Source organism: Charadrius vociferus, unplaced genomic scaffold (genome assembly GCF_000708025.1).
Source record: "Charadrius vociferus isolate BGI_N301 unplaced genomic scaffold, ASM70802v2 scaffold472, whole genome shotgun sequence".
Lineage (NCBI taxonomy): Eukaryota > Metazoa > Chordata > Aves > Charadriiformes > Charadriidae > Charadrius > Charadrius vociferus.
The window spans coordinates 4,894,465-4,918,457 of NW_009647735.1; the positions used below are offsets into that span (position 1 = coordinate 4,894,465).

The following is a 23,993-nucleotide window of genomic DNA, read 5'->3' on the forward strand; positions in this document are numbered from 1 at the left end:
TTAGAAGTGTTATTTTTATGCTTTTCTTAAGATTGGTGGGATAGATTGTATTCTTGAAACACAAGGGCATCTGTAGAGTAAATATTTCATTGGAGGAAGTAATTGCTCTTGGAGAACACATTTATTTAGGAGAAAGTTGTTTTTTTTTTTTGGTGATGTGACAAAAGGATCAAATAAAGGATGTTGTACACGTTGACTTTGGGAGGGTGTGGAAATCGCTTTCTAAAAGACATCCTGTGTATCCAAGAAGCATTTCTGTATTTTCTGTTCACTTACAACTCTAGGAACATGGTAACTTGATCTTGCATTAAGATCTTACCTCACCTTGCTTTCTGTTTCCACTGACCTGCTAGTTTTGGGGATAACTGATTTGTGTTTCCATGCCAATTCCTAGCTATAGTATATAGCTACTTGTGTTTACCTCACTTATAAAATGTTTAGAGTTTTACACCGCCCGAAAAGTCAATAGAAGTGCTTTATACATGTGAGTAAGGATTTAGTCCGTCCAAATTCTCCTTGCCTACAAAAAATTTTACTGAAATAACAAAATGCTTGGTTTTTGCATTCCTGATCTGGAAAGGAGACTTTCTGATTTGGAACCTCAGAAGTAACTATTACTTCATACTAACGGAAAAGTCCTTTTTTCTTACTTTAGTAGTAGATTCATATAAAAGAGAAAGGCATGCAAACTCAAATCTGTCGGAGGCAGAACAACTATGATGAATCATCTTCAACTTTATTGGTCATGTGTCCTCACCACTTTTTTATATTTACAGATTTTGCTTATCAAAATAATTCACCAAATGTTTGGTCAAATCAATCTAGTAATTCACTGTGGTTTTTATCTGTTCCTCTGTGTCACCGGGTCATAGGGTAATTATGGTTGGAAGGCACCTCAGAACTGTGGTATGTTTTACCTGACTTCTCTTGTGGTATTTTATTTAAATTCTAGATGCATGTGTGGACAAAGCTAAAGTAGAAGAGAGTGAAAAGAAAGCAGCAGAATTTTCCAGAAAGGTAAGTGCTAATCATAACTCTTTTTAAGGTATGGAACAGAAGCCTGACAGGAGCAAAGTAGGCTTGTTTAACAGTAGAAACGTAGCGTGTTTCACAGGCAGGATGTTCTTTCACATTTAGTAGGTCTGTGGGTTTGGGTTTTTCTGTGTGTGTGTTCATGGCTCAGATTCAGCTTAGTCTGAATACCTGAGCAGCTGTCTAGTATTGGCTGTACGTATCTTCAGTTGTATCCTCTGCTGTAGATAACTGATGGGAAAAATTCCTCTTGTTGCTATTTTGTCCTGAAATACTTAGTCATAGTTAGATACCTACAGTGCAGGTACATGCTTAAAAAACAAACCAAAACAGAACTGGGGGCAAAGCGTTTATAACTCTTCAGCTAGCTTTGCTTTAGAACCTGAAGAAACTTACTGAAAAGCAGTGTCATTCTGTGTTGAAAAACCGTCAACTCTTTAGGCACAGAGATACTAACATTAAAATACTGCTTTACTTTCTGAAAATGCCCATGGACAATTTATGAAGTTATGAGGAAGAGTAATTTATTTCCTGATTATTCACGTTTAGGAATCTTCCAGTGCATTTTTAGAACCTGTTTTCCTAACAGTTTTATACTTCTGGTCCAGTTCTCTTTTATTAGGAACTTGATAACGAAGTCCTATTTTGGTCATGGGCAATTTTCTTTTATTACTAGATACAGGAGAGGTTAGACATTTTAAAGTGATTTCTATAGGAAGAATTGCAGCTCAGTATACTTCTAAGAAAATTTTGGGGCATGTTTCTAAAGAAATTGATTCTTGCCCTTCTGTTTTATCGCTATTTGTGTTTGTGCTGAAAGTATTTTCATACAAAATGTTTTCTCCAGTTGCTTAAATTCTGGTTTCCTAGATTATGTTAATGGCTAATTTATTAATTGCATCTCATTGCGTCCTGCCTAAGGATATGAAATGCTGAATGTACTGTATTAGCTGCAATAGTACTGAAGTTCATACACCATGTTGTTGTCTATTAAAAGCATTCAAAACTGTGATTTTTGCTAGAAGGCTAAGGAGCCTTTTTGCAGGCCAAAAGGCGGTACATGTTCTTGAACATGGTGATTACAAATTTCAAATGAAGGGTTGCATGAAGTAATTAGCTTTTCTCTCTTCAGTGTTAAGCGTGGATGTGTTTTTAATAGAGGAGATATGGTGTCTGAGCTTTATAGAAAGCAGACTATTGTGATGCTTCCCTGGCAGAGTTATTTATCATAATGCACTTCATTAGTGGCAGTCAACATGTTCTTCCTAGTGATAAGTTGTTTTGTCCTGCGGAAGAATGAATAACAGAAGCTTTTAAAGATGCTAATAATCTTTTAAGCCTAGCAAACAGTAGCAGGATGAAAATACACAACAAAATTCTCACAAGCATGTTGTAAACTGGTCTTCTGTTTTATATGGTGACATCAAGACTAAAGGGATCACTGACGTATTTGGATACCTCCCTTACGTTACTTTATGGATGATACTGCTGAAGCCGCACACGTGTCTCTTCAGATTTAAGCTCGCTGTACGAGATGTGTGCTCCAATTTAGTTTGAGAAGTCTGCAGTGTTCTGTTGCTGGGAGGGGAAACCTGTGGAACTTACAGCTTTATGAAGTAGCTGGATCTGAGTGGTTCTGTGTCATTGACTTACTGAAGGAAGACATTAAGTGGTACTAGAAAAACAGATACTGGAAAAATACTTCTTTTTTTTCTTTTTACAAGTGTTAAAAGTGCATCTCTTGCTCTAGTTGTGATATTGTTTAAAGAATTAGTGAAAATGTAATATCTAGTGTGGGCATAAATGGACAAACACTTCTGTATTGGTTAATCATTACAGTTTGATGAAGAGTTCACAGCTCGGCAAGAGGCACAAGCAGAGCTTCAGAAGCGAGAAGAGAAAATCAAAGAACTTGAAACAGAAATCAAACAGCTACGAACCCAGGTAATAAAACTAAATCACAGTAGGTTCCACAGTCGAGTTGATATTTTTTTATTTTTTTTTTAAGAATTGAAAAGAAATTGATCTGTAGTATATTTTTTCTATGGAATTTGAAATGTATGTTATAGTTGTATTGATTTGTTTTTAAGCCAGCATAAACTATTAAGGATAGTTAACGGAGGTAACATTTTTCAAATAGTGGTATATTCACCACCTGTGACAGATACTTGCTTTATTGAGGAAAAAATTTTCTCAGGCTATGAGAAGTTTGAATCCGGCCAGGCTTTTTTTTCTCCAAGTGTTTTTTTATGCTTTAATATTTCAAGTTCTGTACATTTTGCAGAAAGTGTTTATTTTGGAAGGCTTTATACTTGAATTGGAAAGGTGGACATCATGATAGCTGTGTGTGCACAATATACATGCCTTTCAGCATGTGCATGCAATTGATAAGATCAGTACTTTTTTGAACTCTGGATATTGGACTTCTGAAATTAATATTACACTAGCTTTATACAGTCTTATAGGTAAATATAACAAAAAAGCAAGAACTTGTGGAAGAGGAAGGTGATAACTTCGTTTCAGCAAAGCTGATTTTACTTGCATTCATTTCCTCATAAATTTTGCTCACAAGCACCAAAACTGTATCTCAGTGTCCTGTGCAGGGTTACTTGTGAAGCAGAGAGGACAAGAAATGCTGCCTGTTGAGCCCTTACATCATCTCCTGGGTTCCTTTTCTTTAATGACGATGAATTGGGTTTTAGGCAGGTCTTTTATACCCTTTTGGAACCAACAGATACTACAGTTTGATGCTTACGCCTTAGCCTGGCTTATTTCCTACTCCTTCAATGCTAGGCAAGGTCTGCTTGTTGCCTTTTTTCCCTAATGTGGATCTCTTAATGCCTTTGATCTCACATCCTATTTGGATAATAAGAGGAAGAATAGCTTGTGATGTACTGTAACCTGGTTGCCATCATCCTGCCTTCAGAATGCTGGTCTTGTGCTGGCAAGTTGTCTGTGCTGTAGCCTTATCAGAGCACTGGCCTTCTCATCTTAATGTAAGCACGTTATGTTGCAATTGGATTGCTGTTCATTGTTGTTGTGTCCTTCGCTAGCAATACAAGTCATTGTTGTAACCTGTGGTGCCTTATGATTTCTTAGTCTGTTTTCACACACAGACACTTCTGTTCATACTTTGTTCTTAGCAATTTTAATGTTTGCTACAAATATCTGCAAGACAATGTCACACTGAAACTTGACAGTCTGTTTTAATGAGTTCTCCACCAATTTTTGCATTATAATTTGTGTAGTAGTTTGTGGGCCAAGGAAACACATGCCTTCGGCAAAGCAAAAATTAATTTTTAGTCTAAATAATTATTATTCCTGTTATTGATTCTAACGCAGTTCAGATTATGGAGGCATTACAGCTCATTCACAATAATGGTGCAATTAGAAGTGATACATGTTAACTTCCCAGTATCTGTGCCTTTTCTCTCTAGCGTTTATGCGTCCCATATTAGAATTGACATTACAATTGCTCTTCCTTCCTATCATTGCAGAAACAACTGCAGACAGATTTAAAAGACAGCATGATTTGTTTTTTTCATCCCCCTCCTCCAAACAAGATGTCAGGATAGCTATGAACAGCTGTGGTCCCATAACCTCTCTCAATACAATAGCTACTTCAGTAGCAAATTTTCCACCGGCAGATCAGTGTTGTTAAAATGCAGCATGGCTATTGCCATCTCTGATGTCCCAGCTTGCCAGGGTATCCTAAGTGGGATAAATGTTTTGTGCATTGGTAAGAAATAAAATGCTGTTCTACTCACTTAAATGTTACTGCTACTATTAAATTTTCTTTAAAATGGAAACAATTTGTTTTTATAAAAATGCTAGGTTGTTCAGTTTACTTGGCAGTTTTATGGGACATGGTATAATCCATTGTTATTGCTTCTCATTTAAATAGAAAAATAGTTGCATTTCTCACTTTCTTGAGGTACAGTTGACTACAAGGCATCTTAGTTGGTTCAACTTCATATTAAACTTCCTCCCGCCCCCAGTGACAAGAATTCCCCTCTTACATTTCAGGGTCCAAGCCTGACAGGTCAAGTGACAGAAGGAGCACCATTACCTCCAACCCTACCAAGTGAGAATGTGCCACAATCCCCAGCGCCTTCATTACCTGGTGGAGCAATACCTCCTCCTCCTCCGCCACCTCCACTACCTTGTGGAGTAATACCTCCTCCGCCTCCGCCTCCTCCGCCTCCACCTCCTCCGCTGCTGGGTGGAGCAGCAATACCTCCTCCGCCTCCGCTGCCTGGTGGAGCGGCACCACCCCCTCCTCCACCGCCTCCACTGCCTGGTGGAGCAGCACCACCTCCACCTCCTCCGCTACCTGGAGCAGCACCACCTCCACCACCTCCGCTACCTGGTGGAGCAGTACCTCCTCCTCCACCGCCGCCTTTTGGTGGGCCTCCAATGCCACCACCTCTTGGAGGTGCTCTTTTTGCTCCCTTTCCGGTGACACCAGTGTTACCACATGGGATGAAGGAGAAGAAAAAGTACAAGTTGGAAGTCGCAATGAAGAGAATCAACTGGTCAAAGGTATTACAATGTTTGTTTTTATTCCTATTGATGAAAAGTAGTTTTTGAGGAACAAGGAGGTAAAGTGCTAGGGTTTATGTTGGATTATTAATAGTACTCTTGAAATTTGGGGGATTTATTCCATTCTTTATCCAAAACATTTTTGATGCAGTGATTGTGACTCAGTTGTTACGGGTTTTTAAAGACACCTTATGCTCTGGGGTAAGCACCAAGTGTTTAATTCTGCCAAGAGCCTGTAACACCCCATATTCTGGGGATACCTGTAGCTAACAGCTCTCAGAATCTTGGCTGATTTTGTGTAGAGTTAGGTTCTACATATTTTGAGCTGTAATTGATATTTGACTTGTCAAGTGAGCACTTCAAAGGTCTTGTTTAAAGTGAGTTTGTTATCAAACAATTAAAATGTTTATAAATAGTTACTACTTTTTTCAGCAAAAAGTTGTTAGTTAAAGGATTGCTGGGTTTTAGGATAGGGAAAACGAATCTTGAAGTAGACAACTGGATGGAAAACTGTTAGGAAGACTACCATTTAGCAACTCTGACAGTCTGGCAGTTGACAGAAAGAAGGATCTGGAGTCAAGGGTTAACTACAGCTGTTTGCTTGATTGAAGTAGCTGTGGCTGAGTAATAAGAAAAGATGTTTAGAAATGAGTATTAAGAAGTTTTACTGGAGTATCTAGGTACAAAATACAGGAAAAAATGCTATAAATGGGTACACGGAGTTTGGGAAGACAATGCATAGCAGAACTCTTTAGTTTTGTTGTCTTTGGCTATGGGAGCCATAAATTATATGTCTTATATTTTATTTTCCCTTGCTTTTTTGAGGACAGGTTGAAAGTGGATCAGGCTTTCAGAGACTGTATTTTTAGCTTTGATATCTTCTTGACAGAACGGTGCATGATTGGTTTGGTTATGCCTTCTATGAATTTCTTTTAAAAATGAAGTATGAGTGAAATCACTATGGTGGAAATTCATTGGGTTATGTAGCTTCATTTTAAAAGCCTTGCATGAAACTTAAAAACTTGACTAGCTTGAAGAGTATGAAGGCATTTGCTTTCTAATTTTTCTAATTGGAAGAAATAACTCTATACTTACTGTGATAGTAAGTATAAAGACTTCAACTACTGAAATTTTGTGTTTTAGGACAGATGTCTTGACATGAGGTTAAAAATTATTTTAAGATCAGTCCTCTGAATAAATACAGTAATTTACTATAAATTAAAGCATCTAATTAAGAAATGATGCCAATTATTTTGTGCTCTTATTTCTTTTGTTCTTGTGATATGTTCTGGAAGTTTGAAAGGAAATTTGACTTTCAGTGCTTTACCCACCTGTCAATGATAGGTGTACTACAAAACACACTTTAATAGCGCTTTTCTTTCTCTGAGAAAGGCAGGTGTTTACCCTGTTAAGACAGTTGCAAAACTTATCAGAAGGTTCTAAAGGTAATGGTATTATTAAACATCAGTTTTTATTGTAAGCACTGAAGAAATTTTTACTAAAGTGAGTTTTTAGCTATCTGGCTTTCTGTGAAATTATTACTGCATTTGATTTAGCAGTATGTGATTTAATGTTAAACTTGAGTTAAAGTCATGGCTCTATTAGAGTTTTGAAGTTGATATTCCTCCCCCTTCCTTTGCTTCACAAATGTTGTCGATACTGTGTACTATAATGAGTTTTTAAATGAGATTCTTGTTGGCAGAACTTCGTGTTTGATGTTTGACAGATGAATATCCCAGGAAGCTAGCTTAGTTCTAATACAACAGTCTTTTAAAGCAAGTCTATGGGTTGCACATTGCTGAGCGAGTGATTTCTTTCCATGAGAGCTTTCGGAGAATGTGTGCTAAGCTCAGTGGATTTATGTAACGACAACAGGACATGGCAGTACGTAACTGCTGTGTTTACTTTTTGTTTTGGCCCTATCATGAGGGCAGGTCTGAGTGGACACCTGTGACTCTTCTGAGGTATGTGGAGTATGATTGGTGGGTGAATGCTCACCAAATTTCATAGCTCTGCAGAGAGTTGCTTGTATTGTTGGTCTCTGTCAAAGCAGAGTGAAAAGCTGTGATGACCCAAATGAAAAGACAGGGCACCGTTCTGTTAGATGCAGTGAACACAAATTGGGGCTTTACATTAAGTTGCATACATATATCCAAACCATTAGGAATAGTTTTAAAGCAGTTTTTCAAACGTAGATAACAGCATGCTCTTTCATGTAGAAACCTTCTAAGTTGGTGATGTCAATGTAATTATAAGTTCAGAGGATGCTGGTAATTGTGCTATAATGGTACTTGTAGGTAATTAATCTGAGATGTTTATTGGTTGTTTCAAATTAGTAATGTGCTAGGGGAGGCTTATGTCCACTGGGAGGAGCTATGGGACTGCTCAAGTGAAAGGTTTGGGCACCATGAACTTCCAATGAATGTGAGCACAGTCTTAGCAATTTGGTTATGTTTAATCAAATTTCATTTTTTAAAACATCTTTAAACATAAACATTTACTTAAGCAGGAAACTGCAAGCACAATCTCTGATTTGCAAACTAACCTGAAAGAGCAGTTACTAATAATTACTTGCCTCTCGATATAATTGGTCACTTTGCGACAAGAGAAGTTATGCAAGTACCAAGTGTGTGTTTGCATATGTGTTGCTTTAAAGTCCCTTTTTAATCAGTACAGCCAGTGTTCCTTCCATATAAAGGAAATAAATTTGGGGTACTAGATAATTGCATCTGTCATCCAGACTAATCCATCACATCTTAAGGGTAGTTTGTGTCTGGCAGTTTTTTAGTGGTATAAAATGTGATGGATAGATGTATTGAGGTTTGCTGTAGGAAAAAGTAGATAGATCGCCAAATCATCAAGACAGATCAAAGGAGGACCTTTATATATTGCATGCTATCTGGTTTGAGCTCTAGCTTGGACTTCAGTGTAGTTTAACTGGATACCTGCTACTTACTTGTCAAGGTACTAAATCTCTGTACTACCAGCTAGTGTCTGACACTTTCCTGCAGAACCGTGTTTTATCTCAATAGTGTGTTGGTACCAAGAACTTAGTAAAATCAATTGTTGGATGAAAGTAAGCTGTTAAGTGGCTACAGATAGTCATTGCTGACCATAAGCTGCAATTTAACATTGAACAACTGTTTATAACTTAAATTGCACTCTGAACTAGTGCAGGGTTTTTTTCAAGATGTTTCACAGCTGGTAAAACCATTGGGAAATTCATATGGATGTAGATATACATCTCTCTGTGAAGTTGGGTGTTATCATGTTGTCTTGGATGGAGCTGGATGAGAGGGGGTGCCAGATGTTGCTCTTGGCTGAAGATGTGATATCTTTTCGATAAGAAGCCTCTGAAATGAATCATATCATTGCATAGCAGTAACAGTCCTTTGCAGACTGATTTCACAATATTCCTCGGACACAGGATCATACGTCCATCGAGTTCTAAGATAACTGATCTACCCTGTCAGCCACAATAGAATTTCAGTTTTAAGTGTACGTAAAGATGGATGGTCTTAGGGGAACAGCACTGGACTGCGTTATGAAATCATTGTTATTTTTCCCATGGGGTTTTTCAGGTGATTGAAAGTAAGTTGCTGTGTAATGTTTCTGAATATACACCATCACCATTTCAAGTAAAACTTTTCAAAAGCTAGTAATGACAGAAGTTTACTGTTGGAAGAGGAACTAGACTGCCCTCTGATATTTTTGAATAAGTGATCTTAATTGTCTTTCTAAATAGAAAGTAAGCTTAGGTTTGTGTTCCTCTAATTTCTGAAGTGTTGATTAGTGAAATGGCTCTTTCTTTGGAGTAACAAATAAGAGCAGTATCATGAATGATTAATCCCACTAATTTGGGAAAGACGAATCTAGAAGGTTGAGATAAAACCTGTGTGGAAATGCATGGCATGTCAATTTATAGTCTCTTTAATCAGAAGAATGAATGTTTATAACTTGCCTTTACTATTTTGTCACTGGATTTCAAAATATTTGGAGATGTGCCAAAATAATCTGAAAGTGTATCTACCGTTAGTAGTTTAAGAACAGGCTTTCAAAATATTTAGGTAGAAGGATATTCAAAATAGTCAACCATGTTTTTAATGTATTAATTTCAATAAATGTTAAAACAAATTTGAAACTCTTTACTTTTTCTGTCTGTAATTCTTATAAAATTATCTGCATATAAGGATAAATGATAACTTTTTTTGTGGGAAGAGGAATTAAAACTATCTAGGGGGAAAAAGACTAAATCTTTAGTTTTGGTTAACATGCATCAGTGTGCATTCTTAGTGCTACAGTACATTATGATAGTGCTGAAAACTTCAGGCCTGTTATAGTGAATTGTAGGTGAGGGTGATGTTACAAGTAACTGTAGAGGGGGCAGCAAAATGAAATTGGTGAGGGCTTTTCTTTGTTTATTTGCATATAACTCTTAGCGCATTTAGAGAAAACCAAAGTTTTTTTGTGAATAGATGTTAACTTAATTGCTTCTGAATTTAAAAGTAATTGTATAGTTCTGCTGTTTTAAAAAAAAACCATCTGTACAGAATATCTTTAAGCTTTTGCCAGCCACACCAGTATATTTTTTTTTTTTTAGGAGAAAAATGGACTGTTTTAAGTAGCCTAGTTGTATTATTAAAAAGAAACAAGAAGGTAGGAGTTATCATACTGGAAAAGATGTTCATGTTTTAATTTAAGGAATATGGCATTAGCTAGTGTTGGTATTCAGAGATCTGGGGTTGCGTTTTAACTTTGAAATTCATCTAGCCATATAAAAGTCCGTTTAGTTCATGCACTCTTATGAATCATTTGCATTATACAACTTTGTAACTTTAAAAAGCCTTTATATATGTAAAAAAAATCACTTCCTCACCTATGAAATGTTTATTGTCTGTTGAAGATATTTTACCATTGAATGTCCTTGTCATATTTCTGTTTAGAAGATTACTCTCTTCAAAGCTTGTATCGTACAATTTTCTGGATTTTTTTTAAAAACCATTTTTCCTCCTTTTGAAATGGAGCTCTGATGTTTTAGAAAATCATTTCCACCTGGGCTTTTAAGAAAATGTTTTGTGACTGTTATTTCAGTTAGCTTCTTTTACAATCTTTGGCTTTCAGATTTTTATATTAACCCCTTGTACCTGTTTGGGTATTTCCATCTGGACTTTTTTCCTTACGGAATACAGGTTTCACCACAAATTTATATTTTGTCAGTATTCTTAAGGCGAAGAAGAAAATTTGTATGCCATTGACAATATTATTGTCTCCTGAAGTTGCAGTTCATATTTGACTCAACACTGCTTTGTCTGGTTAGGATAGTTTCTCTCCTACAATCCATTTATATTTTTCATTTATTTAGGCATCTCACTTAAGCAGGGTAGGATTCCTGCCATATGCGTAACTTAGACTTTCTACACTCAGTTGTCCTTGTTAAGTAATATCTGATTCTAGAGTTAGTTGCACTAGTTTTGTAACTGTGAAATACACTCAGACTCCTATGCTGTAAACATACAGAAAAATATGGTTTTTAGTTTATAATACATATTTGTCATTGCAGCCAATTTCATTACAATCAATTGTGTTTATGTGTTTATAGAAGTAATTTATAAAGTGTACATCTGAACACTGTGTGTGACAGTGGAAAGTAACTACAGATGGACACTTTGCTAAAGTGCTCTGGGAAGAGTGCCAAAGACCTCCTGCATGCTGAAAAAGAAGAAAGTCTATTTGATCATCACTTTTAAGGAGCCATTATTTTGGGAAGAAAATTCTTTTCAATTTAGTGCCTTTTGTTATAACTGTGTCCACCATTAGCATTGGATTAAAGTAGTTTTTAAAGATGTCTTATCTGCAGCTAGTGGTAAAGCAGCTACAAGTTAACAGGTTGATCGTATGACAGAAGGTGGAGGACCAACGTGTTGCAGTGAAATCCTAAGTGAGGCTTACAGGCGTAGTATTGATAAACTTCCTGCATATCATGTTGAAGTTAAACAGCCCTTGAAAATGAATTGGCATTTAAACGAACCTGTAAGCAAGAATTGATAAGACTTTAAAAACTGGAAGGGGAACATATTTTGAAAACAAAATAGCTGTTCTGAATTATACATGAAAACTAAAATTGGCTTTCAGCTTCTATATTGCGGACTACTTCTTTTAATATAGCCAGTATCAAATAAGGTACTGTAATGAAATCTGTGTTTACATTTGAAAAATGGAAGTGATTAAAAAAAAAATATGAATTTATTTCAGTTACTTAAAGATAATTCTTCCTACAGACTTAATATTGAGTCACTGAGAGGTCCTCATGGACATATCATTTTCAAATAACATATTCCAAACTCTGGCAGCGTAAGAAAGACTATTCCTTCTACAGTCCTCAAGTAGCAGGGATGTGTATCAGTGGTGAAGAATTTGGGAACTGTCTAGAAAGTAATCAAGAGAAAGCTAGAATACTTTCAAACTGAGATATTACTACGTTATCAAGCCTGTTTGGAGAACTTGTTGAATGGGAGAAATATAATAAAAATAATATTGTGTAGATAAAAGGCAGTTCATCTGGTTGTGTTTTGTTTAGGAAGCATCTTTAAGACAACATAATACCAGGAACATACCTAAACTTAATTCAGTCCAGTTATCACAAAAGTCTAGTAACATTTGCTTTACCTTGTTTGCGGAAAATACTAGGTATTAACTTTGGAGATGCCATTTTTCTTTCAGATTGAGCCTCAAGAGATAGCAGAAAACAGCTTTTGGGTAAAAGCTGAAGAAGATAAATTTGAAAATCCAGAACTGTTTGCAAAATTGGCAGTTACTTTTGGAACGCAAATGAAAGGTATATTTCTCTTTGACTTTGTATTATGCTTTTATTAAGTTTGAAACTGTGAAGTGACAGTCTCTTTTATGCTTTGTGCAATACCATGGAATTCATATAATGATTTTATAGCAGTATGTTTTTACTAAGCATAGCAGTCTATTACAAGAATTGTTCCTCCCTTACTTTACAGCATGAGGGGAGGAGCCTTTTGTAATAATACTTCTTAAAAGTACAGAGTATGTTGCAAACAGATGCGTATTTTCTTCTAATTAAACACTAATCCTAAGATCATGCTCATCTGCATTAATATTCCTAGCTGCAGGAACTGTAAGTTGTCAGGTTCTTCGAGATATTTCACCCATGGAGGGTTTGTGTAACAAAAATTTACTTGCTTGTATCACTCTGCTAAATCAAAATCCTCTACAAGTACGAGTCAGACTTAAAATGTAGCAATTACAATATGCAGTTGAATCACAAAATCACAACTCTTTATTATACCTACTGTCACGATTCTGGAATATGCGGATTGAAACCATGGTTCTCTCCAGAGTTCTTGTGTTTGAGAGCAAAGACTAAGGACGCTTTTTTTTTTTTCTGGAATACTATATGCAGCTGTCATTTAAGAAAAATGATTACAAATCCTTTAATCAATATTTAAATTTGTGCTGTATAATTTAAGAAGCATCCCCCCGCAAAGTTATATACAGTTAAACTGCATTGTTACTGTTAGTAGTGAATGATGTAACTTAGTTTTTAAAGCGTTGAATGCGTGAGTGCACGCTCTTTAAACTGTTTGCATAATACCATGGTAAAGTGTCAGGGAGTCTACCGATTTTGTTGGAACGCAGTGTGAAATGGGTCTGACTACTAGAGAGAACAATACAGTAAGAATAAAAACTATGCTGGAGCTCTCTGTCAAGTATAAGTGAGGCTGCTGGGTATGTCATGTGAATAGCTCTTCTGCTATTGGTTTTAGATGAAAAAATCATTAATTTCTCAAACACTTAATTCCTTCAATTGGAGATAGGATAATATTTATATTTTGAGTTGGGAATGCAACTCTGAATATTGGTTATGATTTTGATACTTTAATACCATCCTCAGCTCTTCACGGCTTTCAGATGGTCTTTCAGTACTTCTGAAGCCTCTTCAAGGCTTTTCATTATTATCCATGGTTAATGGTCAATTGATACGTATTTCATATGTGGCCATTTACTGGTAATTTGTTTCAGGCAGTGAAAAGAAGCAAGTACTGCTGAAGTATGGTTCAATAATAACTTGCTCAGGAGCTAATGAGGAAGTCCAAGACGTGGTAGATACTGAAAGAATGAATTCCTGATTTAGCTACAAATCTTTTTTCTGTTTATCAGCCAGTTAAATATGATGTATTATACGAATGTGCAGTTTTTGAAGGTGGGTAGAGTCAGATGTATCAAGTGTTCATAGGTGGGTAGAGTCAGATGTATCAAGTGTTCATAGGCGAAATCTGAATAAGCAAACACACACTTAGGATTTTGTAGTGAATGTGTGTACTGACTGTAAGTGTGTTTGTGTTGCTGGGTTTTTTTACTTTAACTGTTTGGCTTTGAGAATTAAAAATTCAAGGGATACTTTGTATTTTAACTACAGGGAGTTTTCTGTTTTAATTTGAACCACTAGAATGCTCTCACTTCTGTCAATTACTTGAGGATTTTATGACTTCAAAATTAAATTGTATTGCACATAGCAGTTTGTGCTGTCCTGGCTGTTGTCTGAATTTCAGGAGTAAGAACTGCAGTTTACACTTACACAGGTTTTGAAAAGTTAACTCGGATTAAGGAAGGTCTCTCAGAGGACCATAACTTTCCTGAACCATTTCTTTAGTAGATTCCTTGAGTTATTTCTGAACGTCTTTTTCTGTGCACTTTTGAAACCCCTTCAAAGAGTTATCCATAGCTGTGTTTTTCATAAAATAAATATACAGTTCTTACACTCTGAGCTCTTGCTCTATTCAGTAGTCACTGAATCTGAGCCATCAGCTTTGTGCTTTTATGATGCTTCCCACTTCCTGCTCCTGTCCTGTTCAGACATTACATGCAGGAGCGCAAAAGCGTCATCTGCAGTAATTTAGCACTTCTTTCCATACCGGTTTGATAGATTCTTGGTTCATAGCATTGCAGTGGGGTTGAAATGATGTGGAGTTTGTCACTGGTTTTAGTGTGACAGCAAGACATGAAAACTATTAAGGGAAAGAACCTCTAGCAGCAGATAACACTTACAATGGAATGAGACTCTTAATGAAAATGTCAGGCTTCTGCCTTGAGCTGAATTCTTTCTTCAGAAATCTGAAGAAATGTTTCTGAATTCCTGAAAAGCTTCTTCATTAAAAATGCTGAAAAAACCCTATTGAAATTTTGACATAGCTGTTGGTTTCATATGAGAGGAAATTCTTGTTAACATAGTTGCACAGTTCTAAAACTATGAACAACAGAAAGTCTCCTAATAGCTTACTGTGGTGATAGCCTTGCAGGTATTTTTCCCGTTCTTCCATATGTTCTCAGTTAATGGTTGTAGAAAATAATGTGCCATAGGAAAGGATGGGATGACTGTTAAAAACGCTACTATGTATTACCCAGGACACTAAAATCTTATTTGGCGGACAAGTAGAGAAAGCCAGCGTTGTTTTCCTTTTGAGTTCCAAGTTTTTCTTAAAACTCGAAAACCTACTAGAAGTCAAGAAGAGTCTCAGAAATTTAGTTGCAGCACAATCTCAAATAATTGCGTTCCACAAACCACTTTTTTCTGCAACTGCTATCTGCAAAGGGAGACATTAAATGATAATTGCTATTCTTCCTCACCTTTTGCCTTAACAGCCACAGTCAGCTCATTAATCCCCAAAATACTTATTTTGAGCATAGTCTAGGATCAAATTTCTCTTCTGCTTTAGTCCCATTTCTTGGTGTGGTCTCATAATATATTACAGGAGAATGATAGAAAGACAAATAGAAGTGCATTTCATACTCTCTGGAGAGAACAGTCAGCATGTAAAACAAATAAACAGATGAGTGGAAGAAAACTGACAACTGCCAAAAGCAATTTTGATGACTTAGTGTTTACTATCTTGTATTTCATGGCATTTTGGAATGCCAGTGGGAATAGTAACTGAATTAAAACAAATGATAGTATGCACACTTAGAAATTTGTAATTCCATATACGCTGCAATACTCAAATCTGATTAAATCTCTGAATTCTATTAATGATTCTCTGGCACAATGAGAATGAAACTTAGGGTTTTTTCCTTATTTAACATAGTTTTATTTTAAGATACTCCAGGAGTAACTTCATGTTGGTTGTCACTACACTATGTGCTGCTTTGCTACCTAAGTACCTTTTCAAGGAAGGCAGCCAAAGCTGCGGGGAAGTGGTACTTTTGGAGACCAAAAGTCGGGGGGGAGTAATAATACAAAACTTCTGAAGCACATTTTTCATTAATGAATTATTCCATTCATCAGTTAGCTGTTTGTAAAACATGAGTGTTCAATCACAGAGCACCGGGAACAAAAAGGAATGTTCCCTGACTGGTAAAATAATTGTATTTCAAATATACTTAGATCCAAATTGTCTTTTAAAAAGTATACATAAGGTTAAATCTTTAGTTGGTACTGTAACATTAGATATTAATACTGATGCTCCATGAATATGTAGAATGTATTTAGTTAGGTTGAAATTAGTACTAACAGTCAAACTGCAGTATTTGGTCTGTGAAATGAGGTACTCCGCACAGTTATGGAAGCATCTGTTGTACGGGGAGCAATGGAAACATTAAGAAGTATTCCCTTTCAGACTTTACAGGACTTCGAGATCTTGGGGTTAGAACTAAGTTAACTGAGATCTAATTATCACTGTCTCAGGACAGTCTGGAAGGGTTTTCTCCATTTTTCTTAAAGAGAAAGGTGATCCAAATATCTTTTAAGGGTCTCTGATGAATGGGCTTCAGGGCTTCAAATTTTCATTAAAGGTCTTAAATAAGTGTTTTGAGCTTGTAATTGTGCTTCCAGGTGCAGAGATGGAAGCCATGATTATAGTCTTGTAGACCGTGTTGGCAAATAAAAGATATTCCAATCAATGTGCAACTGTGGTGGTTGTTAATGAATTGGGTGGTATTAAGATGTGGGGCAGTTACTGCATTGTGGTGGCAATGGAACACACAGATGCATATTTCCTTGTGTAACTGCACAGGGGAAAAGAGTGGAGGTGGCATGAGTTTCCAATCAATTACTTGTTTTCTTTTGAGCTGGTTAATACTAAGACAGAATCTGATATCATCCAGAATTTTATTTCGTGAATTGTGCTTTGCTTAAAAGGGAAAGCGATGATTTTTCTAGTGAAAACACATATCATCCTCTTACGTTTTTTGTCATGACTTGAAAATTTCAGGCTCGGTAGTATTTGATTTGCAAAATAATCTTATCATGGATTGATTTGTGTTTTGATATTTAAATAGCAAGAGGAAGGAATTCTATTGAGGTATTGTTAGCTCAAAATTATCTTCTTATTTTTAAAACAGTTAAATCTTGCCTGCAAGAAATGGTCTCTTCAGGCAAGTTTTTTTTCTTTTTAAAAGCAGGATTACCTTTACATATTGAGGTCTTTTCCTTTTTAAAACTTGTGTGATCAATTTTAGGCTTTGTGCGATCACATAAATGTTTCCTTAATCAAAAAAAAAAGTCCTTTCCAGTTTATTTCACATCTCCTTTATACTCCATAAACTCAAGAATCCTCCTTAGTTGGATTACTTATTATGAACACTGCAGTATTTCCTCATAAGTGAGGAGAGATCCAAGTGGTCAGATAAATGCATCTTGTCTGAGTCTGTTATGTGATCTCAAGTCATTAATTGCTGTTAACACACAGTGAAATAATGGGGTGTGTTGTCAACGAAGAATGCCTTCTTGTTGACGTCTTCAGATTCTACCGTCAAAATAAATATGTATTTTTGATTAAATGAATAATAGTAACTTTCTAGTGAGGGAAATAGTGTAATGAAGTTGAATGAGAATTTACGCTTAATATGTTAATCCAGTGTGGTTATACGTCTCTGGAAGCTTGGGCTACTGCTTTTTGGTGGGGTTGGGGACATGTGTTTGTATTTCTGTAGAGTCTCTTCTAAAAAAACCCAACTAGAATGAAGTGTTTAACATGTTAGTGTTCTTGTTAAGAACCTACTTAATAGCAAGTTTTAAAAATTATATAAGCAGGTCACACTATGTTGCACAGCTAGAACATTCTTTCTCTAAATTATGGTTTTGTTCATATCATGAGTATGATAAATTTTTGGCTACTGGTATAAGGGAAAAGAATGCCATCAGCAGCAGTGGCTGACTGCAGTGCTTTATGGAATATGATCTCAAAAACTCTTTATATTAGTGTTTAACTTCGTGAATATTAAATACATATATAATTGTATGATGAAGTGTCTCCTAGCAGGTGAAAGTAAAGGATTAAAATGTTATGGCTGTGTAGATAAGTAGTGATACATCATATGCTTGCAGCCTCAGATAACTTTGTAATAATGCGACAATGCTCGATGTATCTGGCCTGCTGCTATCAAAATCACTTTTTGCTGTTTGATTGATGGTCTAATTGCAAAACACTACAAAGCAAGTTAATGCCTTCTCCCTAAAGGATCATGTTAATTTCTGGCTCTTGTAATTTAGGTTGTGTATTTTGCCAGTCAAGAATGATAGTAGTGCTCTGAAGAAATTAATTATATGTACAGTAGATCTGTACAGGTAGTAATTAGTACATAATAGTCTGTAACTATTGGGATTGTTCCAGTAAAGAATTCATTATCCATCCAACTTACCTCAAGGGAAAACTTCTTGATCAGGCTTCTGTTGCTTCTTTTTGATTAGACTTTTAAAATAAAATTCAACAATCATTTTGATATGTTTTAAAAACTGAAGTAAGGTTTTAACGGCTGGTTTACAATTCGGTAAGGACAAGCTGGTAATTACAATTTGGAAACTTAGGTGGCTGTCCAGTCCTACCTGCGATATCCCCCTCTGTGAACAACTTCTAGGACTCATCTGTAGCTCAGTTTAAAAATATTAGTAATTATGAAAAATTCATAAAACATTGGTAGGTTTAACTAAAATGTAGTTTAAACTTGTTTGTGGTTTTGGTTAGTGCCAGGATTTTAGTATCTAAACTTGTTTTGTTGGTTGAGGAAGAAGAGGGTTGAAATAGGCAACTGAAAGTAGTGTGAAAGGGTTGATGGAAAAATTTAAGAGGATAACAAACTTAACCAAAAAAGCTGAAGAATAGTCCAGGAAGATAACATTGCTTCTGAGGAAGATATAACATATGACATTATAAGGTTAAGAAAAAGGTGATGTTTAAATAAGACTAACTGCAGTAATGATATCAACATTCTGGTTTTGTCAACATTATTACTAATGCTTATTTGAAGGTGATAGTTTCCGTTTAGGCTATAAAGGTTAGGCTATAAACAGTTCAGGAAACTGTACTTGTGCAGAAGTATAAGCAGGTAACAATGCTTATCCAAATTGAATTTATTGTAAACATTATAAGGTAAATGTTCTTTTAAAATTTGTTGGAGATAGTGTGGGGACTGGCTCTAAAAATACCTGAAGGTGGAATACTGGCTGTTAGTGTAGTAGGTGGTATGGTAGGTGTATGCAGGTGTTGCACTCAATGTTTTCACAAACAAAAAGTATACAAACCTTATATGGAGACCTCAACGCTTATTTGTACTTTACTGAAGTGTTAAGTCTAATGAAAATACATCAAAGGCTGCTATTCCGGTTATGTTGATACTAACACTCAATCATAAACTGATCATCTACCGCTTCTTTTTTCTGATGATATGCCCACCCATACTCTGTCCCCCTGAAGAGTTAAGCTTAAATTCTGTTGCAATGAGTCATCAGTATCTTGACATCTTCACCACAAGTTGTATGATCTTACAGTGGAGACTTTCCTCCTTTTAAGTCTACTTGGGATTGTTCTAGCTTGCTGGTAAAATACTATTTAAAAGATACTGACATTTTCCTTTTTTCTGCTAGTAGATCATCAACTAGTGTCTTCTGTTTGCATTTGTTAATTGAGGTAGCTTATTGAGACTTCGTTTAGTTCTGGTAAAACTTCTGTACTTTATTCTTCCCTGCCTTAAAGTCCTTGGATGACTACGTTCTAATTAATGTGAATTATTACAACTTGAGCTGCGGTAGTCTTTTGATTGCCTCCTACTTTCTGTGGATACATGTCGTTTGAGGTCTAAATGTCAGCTGTTTTGGTGTAGTGAATTAAAGGCCAGAATGTAGGTGGGCTGCTATTCCCACCCACTTAAGCCTTTATTTTCCTTTGCTTGCTGTATGCACCAGAACACTTTATTATACCTTAAATTTATATTTTCCATTGTTAGGAAAACATGCCAGAAAATTCGACCAACTTACCTACTTCAGTATTTGAAATTGTTATTCTTCCCAAAGAAGTTCTATATTACAGCAATATGAAAGACATAACTGTATTTAATGTCTTCGTGTGTGTTGAACAAATTAGATCATTTAAACTAGGAAGATGCAATGTCCATAATATACTTCTATCAGGCTTTATTTTAAAAAAAAAACCTTCTGGTTTCCACATGTTTTCTTGATACGATCAATCATATCCATGTACAAGTAAATACTGTAGTCTTACTCGGTAACATGATGCAGAAGATACCACGTTACATTCACATGTGGAATACTCATGTGCAGTCTTCAGGGGGTTTTCTTTCAGGCCCTTTTGCTGCTACTCGTTGAGCAACTCTATGTTTACGATAGTTTATCTCTTGAACCTTATTGTACCTTCTAAGTCCAACTGTGCAAGGTACCTTCATACAAGAAGGGAATGTAGAACTGACTACCAAATCAGCTAAATATACTAAATCGCAAAGGGCTTTTTAAAGCTATGTCTTTTGTGTTCTAAATCTGATATTTGATCTCCTGAAGAAAATAGTGTGTAATTATTTTCTTCTGTGAAACCACCTGTTCTTAAAGGATAGTGTATTATTTTGCAGGGTTTTTTTAAAATTTGTATTTACACCTCTGCCAGATACTGAGGAGAGGGAGGAAGAAAGTAAGATAGGCTCATTTCAATCCAAGTCAGTAGATACTGTTGATTCAGCTGAGCTTTTATTCCTTCCCCTTGGCCCCTAGTTAACAGGTATGTCTTGCTGTCATGAATTTTATTATTTTTAACGCCTTCTGTGACCAGTTAGTCTGCTGAAGCAGATAGTGTTTTTTCTTTGATCAGAATGAATGTTTTAGCTTCACATGTTCTCATTGAAATAATTAGATTTTCATGCATTAAATGCAGTTTAAAAGTTTTTATTCTGTGATCCACGCGATATATTTCAAAGTTGGTTCTATCTCTGTGCAGTGGTCCTCTGTCAACATTACAGAGCCTATGTTCACTGTTGTTCTTAACTGACAAATGAGAATATGAAATATGCATCATTCTTCATCAGCCCTTCCCTTTTTCTTGAGGTGATGAAACACTTTTACTGGGGAGAAAAGAGTTTTGTTTATATTACTTTTCAGCTATTTCTTAGTAAAGAGATAATAGCAGCCAAAGAATGAGGTTGGTGCACCATTATACTTGAAGGAAAACTCTTTGTATTCATTTAAATTTGGTACTTAAAATAAAAGGAAGAGGGATCAGTACTTCTAAAAAATGTGTCTGAGTTTGATATGCTAAGAAGCTCAGATCAAATGCATTAAATTCATCACTTTTTAAACTTCTACAAGCTTTAAATGGAGTTAGAGTTGTCCATAGTTCCTGTAACACAGCTGTATTTGTAGGTGTGAGACCGCAAGCTTCTGCTTAATACAGGATTCTCTAGTATTAAGCACAGATCTCTTGCACTAGCTCAACCGTATGCATTGCATTGGCAAAATAAAAAGAAAGAAAAAAACCAAACTCTTAAAGTATTTGTTTCTGGCTTGCTAACTGCAGGTGGCTCCCTTGGTCTTCTGAATAATTCAGCATGTGTATGTTTCCTTTCCCTCCTCGCTTTCTCCTTTTAGAAGTGTATGAATGCAAACCAAAGGAAGATGCTGCTTTGCAGTGTACGGTAACCAAGTATTTCTGTGTCTTACAGGAATTTCACTTAATTAGATTGCATGCTTTAGGTAATCAGTCTTCATATCTCAGTTTCACGTAGAAGTGAAGTAGGCTGTGGTTTTTTGTGTTTTTTTTTATCCTTCCTTATGTTTGAATTTATTTTTTTTTTAACAACAAATTCAAGTACCATTAAGAAGAAAGAGCAAGTTACTGGTTTGCCATTTTTCATTTTTTCCTTTCCTTCTCAACTGCATTTATACAATAGGTAAACTTTCAAACTCGGGGTGGATAAAGCTTTGCATCACTTAAATAAACTGATGCCTGAAATTATTACCACTTAGCATACATGTATATGTGTGTGTCTACACTCGTATTTTTATATATGCATTTTCTTCTTGGTCTTAAATGATTTTAGAAATATTTAAACAACGATCATAGTAAATGCTTGATTAAAGAAAAAAATATTTGTATATAACTACCAATGAAATAAGAGTTTTTCTGCCTAGAAGTGTCAGGGGCAATTTGCATTAGATAATGATACCCAGTCTTGCTATGTTTAAAATACCGAGAGAAAAAAGAAGGGGTGGAGGAAGCCACATATGTTCTTTGAATTCAATTTTGCATCAGGTACTAAGGCTTAACTGCAGAAGTTGACTCCTTAATAGTTATACTTTGTAAATAAACTTTCAATAGTTACACAGGGAAGTACGGTTTCCAAATTGACCTTAGGAATGATGCATGTAGTTTCGCTGCAGCTGGGCTATTGTTCAGGAGAATCACAAATGAGGCCTCCCAAGAATTACTTGTATGTATGTTCCTGTGTAAACTTTTTCGTATGAGGAAGCCGCTGTGCTAATGGTAGCTGTTTGAAAACACCTGCTCCTGTTGAAGGGAGTGTGTATCTTTTATTTCAAGAGCATCGGTACCCATTTCGTTCATCATAGTACAGAAAAACTAAAATGAGAATAGTGTTCTGAAGGGGTCAAAACAAACAAAGCTTCCCATTAGGAGGCAAAGTTTGTAAATTTCAGTTCTTCATATTTTATTTCAAATAATGTTTTAGCACACTTACCTTTCAGTAAGTTAAAGGATTCCTTATCCATGTGGAAAGTAATTTGTAACAGTGAGTCACAAAGAATATATATTTCACATTGAAAAACCATACTAAGTAAAATAGATGTGCTGTTGGTATGACCAGCTAGCAATTATACTACTTATTTGCTAGAAGTGGGTCAGAAGCAGAATATTCACCCCCTAATTTGTATTTAAAAAAACACGGTAACAAAAGAAGTCTTTTACTCACTTTAGTTAGGAGTGTCTGATAGTTCTGTGTTGATTTTATTTAACTTTAATTCTGTATAATAAAACACAATGTTTTATGATGAAAAGCATTATTGTAACTATTACTGAGAACAAAGGAAGGCTTTCTTTTTCTAAATTATTTTGACACAAATATTTTGACCACAAGTTCTGTCTGTGGTGGACTAATGTGAGGGAACACTGATACTTTGTGAAGACTTTCTTTTGAAACATACAGAAATTTTGAAATTTTCTTTTTTTACTTTTTTTTTTCAGTTTGGTACTGTAGAAATGTGTTCATCATGTGACAGTGAATAAAGAATATCACATAAAAAAAATCAATACAGACTTTCTCAGAAGTTAGGATCAATCTTGGTTGTGTTATTTGCTTTGTGTGTTGTCTTGTTTTCCTGTAAAATCTTACATAAATAATGCTTTCAGATTGATCATGGCGTAGGGTTGAACAGATGCAGGAATCTTACTGGAGATCTCAGTCTGTAGTATACTTAGGTCTTTTCTAGGTCTCTGTTTTGAAAAGCTTTGTGATATATTTAGAAGGGAAAAACTTAATGAGGGACAGGTCAGATAGATGCGATTTTCCTATGTCTCCTATTTGTTATTCCTGGAACTTGTTTCTTAACACATGCAATAGTTAGTATTTTTTCAGAGCATTGGTGTATCAGAAGGGTTCGGATTGAGCGGTTTGGGTGTTATCTTGGTTAGCATTACATAAAGAACTGTAAGAATTGCAGCTTTAGAAGAGCAAATGCAAGTAGTCTGTATGTGAATTAAATTATATTCACATTAAGAAACAGATGGGAGATAGTTTGAGGTCTGGGGTATTTGGAAGTTGCTAGCTTTATTAATTGATTGCTTTGAGGTCTATTGTAATGTATTCCACATAATTCCTACAGAAATTGAGTTCATTTTCAAAATCTACATTATTTCTATTCTGAATCCAGGTCTAATGCTCTAATGTGGAGGTGATTCCTTCAGTTACAGTTTAATTAGCACTGCTTAACCCTTGTGAAAGGTTACTAGGACAGGTTAGTCTTCCCCACTGGAAACTTGAGGAGCAAAGATAGAAAATAAGGAACCCTGCTAGTTACTTCATGACTGTATGACTTCTACAGATACACACTCATCTGCCTTTTTTAGTGCTAAGCGTGAAAATGAGATTGTAGAGGATGTCCT

At 35.7% G+C, this 23,993-nt stretch overlaps 1 protein-coding gene across 1 annotated transcript in view; it reads left to right on the forward strand.

Moving 5' to 3' along the window:
* Positions 1-23,993, forward strand: part of DIAPH2 (diaphanous-related formin 2) — a 174,752-nt gene that overhangs the window by 27,417 nt on the left and 123,342 nt on the right. Inside the window, exons 14-17 of the mRNA XM_009881778.1 lie at positions 953-1,017; positions 2,872-2,976; positions 5,059-5,574; positions 12,295-12,409. Of these exons, the coding sequence (XP_009880080.1) occupies positions 953-1,017; positions 2,872-2,976; positions 5,059-5,574; positions 12,295-12,409 (801 nt within the window). The remainder of the gene's footprint in view (positions 1-952; positions 1,018-2,871; positions 2,977-5,058; positions 5,575-12,294; positions 12,410-23,993) is intronic.